Source organism: Electrophorus electricus, chromosome 25 (genome assembly GCF_041902795.1).
Source record: "Electrophorus electricus isolate QZ-2024a chromosome 25, ASM4190279v1, whole genome shotgun sequence".
Classification (NCBI taxonomy): Eukaryota; Metazoa; Chordata; class Actinopteri; order Gymnotiformes; family Gymnotidae; genus Electrophorus; species Electrophorus electricus.
The window spans coordinates 10693537-10705000 of NC_137521.1; the positions used below are offsets into that span (position 1 = coordinate 10693537).

Consider the following 11464-nt stretch of genomic DNA (forward strand, 5'->3'; position numbering starts at 1 on the left):
GTTAGTTAGCGGTTCGGGGAATAATTAAGACGAAGCTTGCAGTCAGTTTATCTCCAATACTACTTTATGTTTTGGCTTTCCTGTTCAGTAACATATCTTAACATATCCTTTAGTGAAACTCAAGGCAAAACTAAGAATATTTTATTTATGTACTTACAGATACTATAACTTTAAATACATTATTATGACCTGTAACAGTGTAGTGGCAAAAGATTAAACATTTTGCAGGTGAGGCACGTCTGTCCATCTTACAATATATGTAGCCTACACAGTGCTCACATCGTCTGAGGAATTAATTACATAGACCTAAAACAATTTTTTCGTAAAAAACCACATAGGCTGAAGTTTAAGGCCCAAAGTGATACAAAGCTAAACATTAAGCCGTTTCCTAACATATCGGTCCTGCACACACAGCTTTCTTTAACCTATGGAGAGCGCTGTTTGACAAGCTAAAACGTTCAAATGAGTAGTCTGGTAGTGTTGCCACGTCAAACTGGCACCCGTTATCCATAAAGATTACTGTATTATTAACATTAGTAAGACAACTATCAGAAAACAACCAGACATAGCCATTTTTATTAAAATTCCAAATGGTCAGTATTATTTATAAAACAATGTGGAAAAAGAAATACACTAAAATATTACTAATTATTTGTACAGTATTTAAAATTGAAACATATAAACATGTTACATAAGCCTTAACTTTACAAAAGCCTACATTTCTTACAACAGTATAAATAACTACGTACAGTGGAAATACAGCTTGACTATGACAAGAGGGCTCTCAACAAAGGCAAATGGTCAAGTTCTTTAAAAAAAACAACAAAAAAAAAACTAAAAAAAAAAAAAACTACAACAAAAGACCTCAATGCCAAAAATAATTTTCTTAGCTAGTAATTTATGAAACCAAACAACTGTCATTTGAAAGAATCCGTGAGAATGCGTAAATATTCATAGTTAAAATTCCGTTTTTCCCAAAAGAGTCAGCTGGTGTGTCTACAAAGGGAAGACAAAAAGATGAACACATCAGAATATTAAAAAATCCAAAACATAAAAAAAGAGATCTCAAGCCACCCGCAGGGAAAAACAAAGCTGTTACAGATTTTTCTGAATATCCCCCCCCCCCAAAAAAAATCTATTTAAACAAATACTGATGAAATTAAATAAGATTATTTATTGTTTGCTGTAATTTGAATGAATCTAGCTCATGCAGAGCACAATCTAGCAATCATGTAATTTTAACATTTTAGTTAATTTCTCAGAATCTATTTGGATCTGCAAAACTGTATTTTTTAAAAAATGGCTTAGCCTACTTAAATGCTTAATAAGTACTCAAATATACAACCAAGAAGCATAGTAAAAGTATTCTCACAAACACAGACTTCTTTGATGAGGCCCCTCATGCAGCTAGACTTGCGTAAAGATAAACATTTGAATGAAACATAACGAGCAAGAGCTTTACCTGTAATAAAAACAGGGAACCGGGCAGATACGTTTTGAATCTGGAGATGAACTAGGCAGCGAAGGTAGTCTGGTCTGCCGCGGGAAATGACATCGCACTCGTGATAGGGCAAAACCTCCACTATCCCAGCTTCCTGGCAGCAGTCAACGAAATGCTTCCTCTTCTGTGCATCAGGACTGCACCTGATGGTAATTTTGCCAATAATCCAGTGAAGAACAGTGAGACTTTCTCATACTGTAAGCATTCATTGGCATGAGTTGCTGTTACAACAACAAAGGGGGTTGGGGGATTGGACCTTCTTACATCACACACCCAATACCTTGTAAAAGTTTCATAAACAGCATAGACACTAAAACAATATACATGTTTTCAGTCAAAGCAGTAACAACTTTTCTGCTTCTATCTTGAGGTATTTTTAATTTGTATAAACTAGGAAGAAGGGTCATCTTACCTCACGTTTTCCCGAAGTTTGCGGCTGTCTCTATAGTGCAGAAACCATTTCCATTTCCCTTTTTTATCCAGTTCCTCCATAACACCCACAACCTTTTTCATGTTTTCTTTTATTAATAAAAGAAAAAAAAGGCATTTGGAAAGTAATTAAAGCAAAATTCAAACAATAATTAAGATTTAATTTCAAGCCATATCTTTATTTTCATAAACCACTACCCAAACTCAGCGCATCCAAAGCAGCTTCATCAAAGACCACGAAGCCTCCCCTGGCAAAAACTTCCTGATGTGTGAGGTTGACAACGTCATCTGGCCGGTCAATGCCCGCAAAGAGAACTCTGGATGACTTTTTTAACTCAAGCAAATGTGGAACCTGAGAAGATATGTAATCAGCATTTTTCTAGATTTAAGTACATTAGTAACTTCAAACCTTTGATAATGTTCGTAAAAACATGGCTTACCTCACATATGTGTTCTGCAATATCCTCATTTCTAAGTAAAATTAGAAGAGGTGTTTGCCCACTTTCATCTATTTCAAACTGATAAGGCTCAACTGCAGCGTGTCCCTCTGCCTCCAGTAGTTCCTGGAGATTAGAAGATCAATGAGATATTTGTACAATTACACAAGAATTACTCTACAAATACTGTTCCACAGCCAAATATCATACCTTGGTTTCCTCAAAAAAGCTGTCTGATGATGTCACTAAGATGTAGAACTTGTACTTAATCTTGCATGCTTGCCTCACAATGGAGTTCAAATTATCATGCAGATTATCAAACATGTCTTTTTTGATGCGTCCACAAAATGCAGACTGTTTGATGCAGGCAGTACTCTCAATATCCCATTTCCTTTTGCTCTTGTTATTCTGATGAGGGATAGTTTTGCCAGCACAGACATCATTCATCATGCTGTTGTAGGATTTTGCACAATCTTTTGTAATGTCTGATATCCTGGAGCAAGCTGCCATGGTGCCTCTTTCACAGAAAAGGCTTTGGAGATGCAAGGGTTTTCCATAATTTATTATCTTCCTCATGCCTTTCCTTTCAGACATGTCCACGTTTATCTTAAACTTAGGAAGAGTTGGCCATGTCTCATCAAATGCAGTTGTATCCTCTTCCTCAAGTCTTGAAAATCGAATGGTCATAAGATTTTCAACTGAGTTTACATTATGTCTGTGTTGTGACTTAGGTTTGGAGGTAGCCTTGCAATTTTTGAGCATCTGATTCATCTTCTCTGAGAAGATAAGATATTCAAGTTCCATTAAAGACTGGGTAATGTTAGATTTTGATCGTTGATCTTCCCAGGTATGAAAAGAGTCTTTAACACTCACACCATGTGCACCTATTGATCGCTTTAAAGTGGAAGGGTTTTCAAATATGACTCTGTTACCTTTCTTGTCAAACACAGTGACAATAGAAGAAGGTGGATTATGGACAAATCTATCATTCCCTTCACTTAATTTGAACACTCCCTCTCTTCTGAAATACCTGCGCCAGTCGAATATCTGTCTGCTTTCTCGTCTACATTGATATGGGCTAAATGTGTGTGTCTTTAATATTTTTGTTCGTTCTACACCACAAGAAAAGGTCTTTTTAATGCTGTAATCAATAATGCCATCAAAGTCTTCTTCATTCCACTCATCTTGACAGAAGGTCCTCTTGGATTTCTTTCTACTGTAACGAATACTGCCCATCCCTTGGCTCTCCGATTCCTCGTTAGATTCAGACAAGCTTAAATCTGATCGATGTTTATAAGGAAACGCTCTTTCATTTGACTCATGCACAGTGTATTTGGAATCTGCATAGTGAATCTGGTGTACCCAGTCAGGGATATGTGATTCACTCTCTGTAGTGTCTTTTGGCATATATGCAAATTCTCTGTTATCAGAAATACTGAAATGTGTAGGAAAACCCTCTGAATCCTGATCACATGCATAAGGTTCCCTGAGTCTACTTGGTCTATCTGTTTTGAAGCTAGAACCATGTGCCCATGAAGACAGTTCTGGTGACAGTTCCTTATATTGCTCAGAAAAATGCCCATATTGGTACTTTTGGGACTGATTTTCCTTGGAAGAAAGTTCTCGTGAAGAAATGGTTTCATGAACCAAATTACGCAAATTTTGTTTGGGTACAGGTTTTTGAGTTAATGATCTACTTTCATCAGTGAGATCACCCGTGGCTTCATATGAGGACCAATCAGGACCCTGAGGAAAAGATTGTACTTTGTAACAAGGAGAGCTAGAAATGTGTCTCTCTATAATTGAGCTATTAAGAGCTGACCCTGCAATGGTAGGGCTCCTGGTTACAGAGTGAGGAACTTGCTCAGAAGTGTGATTGTCTTGCAAATGCCCAACTTGCTGAATCCTTATGTTCTCACACACCTCTTGGGTGTATGGCAGTTCGTCCTGAGTAGGGGTAGAGCTTCTGCTGGTCATCCCAAGCTCGGAATTTATTTGGATAGATGGTGTTGACACATTCTGACTGTCTCCTGATGACATCCCAGGAACTTCATCTGCAAAAGTTTCACAAATTGTGGGGGCCAAGTGTTTTTGGTCAGTGCCACTTTCCTGGTTTATGACTGCAGTGCAGGATGAAACATCAACATGTGTTTCTTTAAGTTCACGTTGATTGATTTCAGGAGTCTCGTTTTGAACCACAGAAGAGGGATGAAGCACGGTGCTTTTATCATTTTCTGTTAGAATGCACATGTCACTAACAGCAGGTGAACGATCACCTTCCTTCAACAAAAAACAATGAGCTTTTGAGCTCACATCATCTGCAGAAAAATACTCTGCAATCTCTGGTTGAGCATAATCTCTGGTTTGCTTTCTATCATTCTTTACCACAGAAATCTCTGTTGCTACTTCACCCTCATGCCGCTTTAAAACATTATCCTCTTTCATAGAACTTATCTGTTCAACAGGGGTTTCACCCCCAGAAACATCTACATGCATCTCTTCTAAAGTTTTCTCATCACAGATTTCCACATGTACACTATCTGTAAAATCTTGTTCCAGAGCAGATACATGTGGCTCATCATCACTATCTTTTTGCTTTTCTGAAACTGTTTCAAGGTTCGTATTATTACAAAGAAATTCTTCTTCACGTGTTTTATTCTCATCTCTTTCCACCATATGCTCTGTTATGTCACTTGATATTTGCACTTCATCAACTACCATTCCTTCTGTCTGATCAACATCTGGATGTTCACTCACAGATTCTCTGGCATCAGACTTAGGTTTAGCTTTCTTTGTTTCATCATTCACATCTTGAACAGTTGCATCATCTCTGACACTATGCGCAGGTGTAACTCTTTCCTCTGAATCATTTACATACTGTACATCTATAGGTGTGTCATCAATGACGCTCTGCACAGGTGTATCCCCTTCTTTTGCATAATTTACATCCTGTACATCTATAGGTGTGTCATCATTTTCTCTCTGGACAGGAGTAATTCTGTCCTTTGCGGCAACATTTATATCCTTTACATCTATAGGTGTGTCATCTTGGACACTATGAACAGGTGTAACTCCATCTTTTGCAGATTCATTTACATCTTGTACATCTTCTGGCTTGTCATCTCTGACACTATGCACAGGTGTAATTTCATCCTTTGTATCATTTACATCCTGTACATCTGCAGGCGTGTCATCTTGGACATTATGAACAGCTTTAACTCCACCTTCTATAGATTCATTTACATCCTGTACATCTACTGGCTTGTCATCTCTGACTCCATGCACAGGTGTAACTTCATCCTTTGCAGCATCATTTGTATTCTGTACATCTATAGGTGTGTCACCTAGGACACTATGAACAGGTGTAACTCCATCTTTTGTAGATTCATTTACATCCTGTACATTTACCAGTTTGTCATGTCTGACAGTATGCACAGGTGTAACTTCATTCTTTGCAGCATCATTTATATCCTGTACATCTGCAGGTGTGTGATCTTGGACATTATCAGCAGCTTTAACTCCAACATTTGCAGATTCATTTACATCCTGTACATCTACCATTCTGTCATCTCTGACACTATGCACAGGTGTAACTTCATCCTTTGTATCATTTACATCCTGTACATCTGCAGGTGTGTGATCTTGGACACTATGAACAGGTGTAACTCCATCTTTTGTAGATTCATTTACATCCTGTACATTTACCAGTTTGTCATGTCTGACAGTATGCACAGGTGTAACTTCATCCTTTGTATCATTTACATCCTGTACATCTGCAGGTGTGTGATCTTGGACACTATGAACAGGTGTAACTCCATCTTTTGTAGATTCATTTACATCCTGTACATTTACCAGTTTGTCATGTCTGACAGTATGCACAGGTGTAACTTCATTCTTTGCAGCATCATTTATATCCTGTACATCTGCAGGTGTGTGATCTTGGACATTATGAGCAGCTTTAACTCCAACATTTGCAGATTCATTTACATCCTGTACATCTACCATTCTGTCATCTCTGACACTATGCACAGGTGTAACTTCATCCTTTGTATCATTTACATCCTGTACATCTGCAGGTGTGTCATCTTGGACATTATGAACAGCTTTAACTCCATCTTCTATAGATTCATTTACATCCTGTACATCTGCAGGAGTGTCATCTTGGACATTATGAACAGCTTTAACTCCATCTTCTATAGATTTATTTACATCCTGTACATCTGCAGGAGTGTCATCTCTGACACTATGCATAGTTGTAATTCTATCCTTTGCATCATTCACATCCTGTGTATGTACAGGTGTGTAATTTCTGATATCATGCTTAGGTTTAACTTCAGCTTTTGCAACATTCACTTGACATGCAGTCTGAGGTGTCTTATCTTTCACTTTGTTGACTGACATGTCATCTCTGGTATCAAGCAGAGACATCTCATGTCTGATATCAGGCATGGGTCTAACTTGCTTCTTTGTTTTATCATCATGTATTTTCCCAGTTGTGTCAGCTTGTGCATCTTTAATTTTGTCTGTTGTCTTATTATTATCATTATGCACATTCATAGGTATGTCATTGCTGGTATTAAGCAAAGATTTCACTTTCAGTTTTGTAGCATCATTTCCACCATGCACAGCCACAGAACTAGCAGAACTGTGTCCTACCAGGTTTTGAAATGCACACTCATCTTTGTTATTACGACAGTGCACTGGTGCAATGCCTCTGCTTTTCCCACTGAGCGCTGCTTCATGCTCTTCATCTTTGGACACACACTCACTGATCACTGATGTAGGTGTTCGAGCTCCACCTTTGTCCTTAAAGCTCAGTGACTTAAGGATGATTTTACGTCCATGAACTTGGTCAGGCATCTTAGTGTGCATCTTGGGCCTGGCAGGCCCAACAACCTGATGGAATACAGCAAGAGCTTTTGTATCAAGGCTATTCAATGTTCCAGAGGCCATCTTCCCTGCACTTTTTATCCTCAAAGCCTCTGAAATTCCCTGATTCTTGAAAACAGGTTCATTCTTCTGAGCTTTCAATGATTTCTGTTCATCTATGTGCATACTTAATGTCTGTTCACACAAATTACTGTATGCATTGTTGTTCTCCAGGAGTTTTGTGTAAGAGGTTTCAGTGGTGCTGTCATTCTCTATGTCACTGTAATCGTCATTGTTAGGCACAGAATTTCCATCCAAGTCATCCACAATGGAATCCTGCAGTGTACAAAACAGTGGTTATTCTCCAATTATCAATTCATTCTGTAATTCATATAGAGGATTTATCAAGGAAATCAATAGAGGATACAAATATCTCTATAGGTACAGGTGTAGCTGATGTGTATATAAAATTTGACCTCCTTCTTCAAAGAGTGCTGCAAACGTGTGCTTACAGTTTTAAAGGTGAACATAAGCTTGGACTTTTCCGTGCAACACAGACAAGCTAATATCTCTTAATGAAAAAAAGTAAACTAAACCAAATTTTTTTGCTATAAGATTTGACAGTAGAACTACTGTAAATTTGTATATGATCTGAAATTGTTGCCATGACACACTGTTGTACTAATTTAACTATGACAAAAATTTTATATCCATTCCATCATATCAGAATAAAATGCTATTGTCATCCTTAACTTTACGTGATGAAAACTTGGGTTCTTGGGTACACTTCATCTAAGGATACCTACATGACCAATTATGTTTTTCACCTCTTCATGCATTATACAACTTACATTTTCTGGTTGCTCTATGAAGAGAAAGTAGAAGCTTTGTGTACTTTTATATTTCTCTAGCACCGCTTACCGTAAGAGAAAGGTTTGAATTAGCCCTAACTTCTGGCCCTTTGCTTTCTGAGGTGTGCTCAGGTCTTGATCTTTTGCTGCTTGGTTGATCCTCCTCACTGCTTCCTTGTGACATGGTGCAATGACTCACAGGCCCAGATGCCTTCAGTGAAAGGTCCAGAATATCTGGACCAGGCTGCACAGAAGTAGTTCTGTCCTCACTTGAGCCCAAACCAACATCAGGAAGTGGCACTGCAGGCTGAACTGGACCAATACTTTGTGACGGATTTAGATCTAGAGGTGGACAGTTCTGGTCAAAATGAAAGAACCTGGAAGTGGACTTGCTGTAGAAAAGGCCTATCCACATATGGAAGATAAGATGGACCTGCTCATAGTTGTCTTGAATGCCGAAATCCCATTTGCTGAGAAAATTAGCAATATCAGACAAGAATTTAGTTAGCAGCAGATACAGTTATTTATGTCTTACACATGCTCTGTATTGTCATTGGAACCAGGTGCACATATTTGAACATCAATTACATTTAAATTAAATAATATAAATGTACACCTTTCTACACAACTAACAATGTTAACATATGCTCTTTAATACCTTTTATACTCTAACAGAATTATGTAATTTCTGCAAAATTATATAGCATTTTGTAACATTCTGTCAATGTATTAAAGCTAGATCAAAACTCTAAATAATAATCATAAAGGATAAAAAGTCAAAAGAAAATTAGCAAAAGGATTAGGATAAATTAAAAGTACATACCCATGTAGTGCCCTTGTCACAGTTTTGTCTAGCTTCACATTTGTGAATTTGCTGTCAAATTTAAAATCATAGATTTCTCTCCAAAATCTTGTTACTTGAATTGAGCCCTCCTTTTCAAATATGCGTCTGTGGCGGAGAAATTTAGACCTCTTGAGGCCAGAGGAGGGTGGCATACTTAAAGATGTCAGGTATTTCCATCCATTTTTGCCTCCTTTCTCTTGATTGGCTAGACCACTAGTCTGATCAGGTAACTTCAGAAGCCCAGGGTTCAGGGACAGAAGAGACTCAACACATCCAACTGGAGGGGGAACCTGGGAGCATGCTCTTGACAAACCTGACAGCAAAGAGGTGGGCTGTGAGTATGAGTGCTCTTCTGATATATCCAACATCAAATCCCCAGCTACCTCAAGACCCATTTGGTAAGGGGACGTGGGAGGTAATTTTAATCTGGTTGTAGGATTTTGCAACAAAGCATGAAGGACCGACTCCGGCGAGTTACTAGTCTTGACTCCAACATGGGTATCCTGTCTGGGTTTTTCTCCCAGGTTAGCTGTTTTGTCACTATTTGCACTGAGTGCCAAGTCAGCCAGGAGATTAAGAGCATCTGAAGGTGGAGATCCACCAGTGGCCAGACCCTCTTTACAGGTTTTGCCATCAGAGCTAATATTTTTTCCTTCTGCCCTATCCCCAGTAATGGTAGATATGAGCTGATGGTCAGCTTGTTTAACTACAGCAAAAGGGGGAGGTTTGTCTAAAGTGATGCATCCTGTGAAAAAGAGAACAAAAACAGACACAATAGGGAATGAAAAAAGCAGCGAGAGAACAAGCATGAAAATAAAGCAGAATTTGTCACATACATGCACAAACATACACGTAACAAAGGTGGCAGAAAGAAAGTAAGGAAAAAAGCTGTGATTGTCTACACTTTGCATACTGAAAATGTGCTTGGATTATTGGAATTTATTTGCAAATAATGATACTTTATTATAATGTAACAGAATTTTCCCCACCAATTTATTATATTTACAACTGTTATGTTAAACAAGCTTTTAGTAGGACTAGCAGGACAAGTGCAAAACAAAAGCAGACAAAACATGTGGGACCAGTTTTTATATCTGCATAATTGTGATTTCCAGGGTTCTACATCATAAGCACATCTACCATTTCAAATAAACTGGCTTCTACATTACACATTTAAAAGTATGCTAAATATGTTCAAACATGGGATGGAAATCTCTTATCAAGATTTTTAACTTGTATCCACTTCCAATTTAGGATTTTTCATGCATTTTAGAAATATCTTAAGTATTTGAAATTCCAATTATTTTATTTACTAATATATACAACAGTCCATATACCCTTTAATTAATAATTTTACATCCCATGTCCGCACATTGATTAAGGCAATAAAAATGACACAGATATGTCTATATTCCTACCATTTTCTTTTGTGTTTTTTGACATCAGCTTTGCTTGGGAGGATGAGGTCTTGAGTTCTCTCCAAGACACAAGGGTTTGCTTAGATAGTGTATTTTCTAGTGGCTCTTGGTTCCCAGCAGATTCTGAATTATCCTGTGACACACTGTGTTTGTTGTTCATATCTTTATGAGGACTTGATTTTCCACTTGTTGATGTCAAGTCCACATCAATATTTGGTTTTGTTTTTTTCACTTCAGGTTCTCCATTATCTGATTTTCCATGATCCCCTGGGCTAGGAGATTTAGTCATCTTTGCTCTTTTAAGCACTGTCTTTAATTTGCTTATAGATATTGCTCTGTACACGTGGTCTTTTATTTTGCCTTTGCATTTTTCAGTAGAGGTTGGTTGTAAGTCAGAATCCAGTGACTGATCAGAATTGTTATGGGATGTGTCATCTTTCTCTGCTTGAACAGTTGCTTGTTGGGAGGACTGTGCTTTAGAAGATGTGATCACAGGAATGTTTTGTATGTGAGTAAGTGGCATATGCTGACCTTTCTTTTCCATTTCTAATGGGGGAGATTTAGCATGTGTTAATGGTGAAGTGGGCTTACTTAGCTTCTCCTTAGAAGGACTATTTGCTCTTTCAAGAGAAAAGTCCTGATCATCTTTGGTGTCTTTTGGTAATTTTACATCTCCTGGTGCAGCATCTGAGCCATGGGGGACAAAGATCCTTCCACAATCTGTAATTATTGTTTTAAGCCCATATCGTTCTCTCATGCTACATCCATCCATCTTTCTTTTTGGTGTGCTGGTCATGTATCCTGCAAGCTCTGTAATGTCACTAATGTTCTCCACCAAGGACTTTGTTTCACTGGCCTTAACATCTGACCTCAATATCCGCTTCATACTGATATCAGCTTTCCAATGCCTCTTGCGTCTTGGTAATGAACGCCAGTCTTTTTGTCGTGGCTGACTACTAGGTGAAGAAAGCACTGTCTCACTATTACTACTCTGTTCAATGGATGCTTCTACTGATGAGCAAGAGGGTGAATTAGTGTTTTGAACGGACACCGGTGTTTGCCGGACTTTGTTAGGATTTCGTTTTAAACCCCTCTTTTTCCTTCTGCCACGGCGT

General features: G+C 38.1%; 2 protein-coding genes across 2 annotated transcripts in view; one reads left to right on the top strand and one right to left on the bottom strand.

The window, feature by feature from the left end:
* The window catches only part of slc2a6 (solute carrier family 2 member 6), a 40316-nt gene that overhangs the window by 980 nt on the left and 27872 nt on the right, over positions 1-11464 (top strand). The window lies entirely within an intron of this gene.
* The window catches only part of tasor2 (transcription activation suppressor family member 2), a 22118-nt gene continuing 12237 nt past the window's right edge, over positions 1584-11464 (bottom strand). The window contains exons 15-22 of the mRNA XM_027010014.3: positions 10350-11464; positions 8911-9676; positions 8158-8557; positions 2578-7572; positions 2371-2493; positions 2129-2282; positions 1914-2019; positions 1584-1722 (exon numbers count right to left, since the gene is read on the bottom strand). The exon at positions 10350-11464 is cut by the window's right edge and continues 1096 nt beyond it. Of these exons, the coding sequence (XP_026865815.3) occupies positions 1707-1722; positions 1914-2019; positions 2129-2282; positions 2371-2493; positions 2578-7572; positions 8158-8557; positions 8911-9676; positions 10350-11464 (7675 nt within the window). The 3' untranslated portion in view covers positions 1584-1706. The remainder of the gene's footprint in view (positions 1723-1913; positions 2020-2128; positions 2283-2370; positions 2494-2577; positions 7573-8157; positions 8558-8910; positions 9677-10349) is intronic.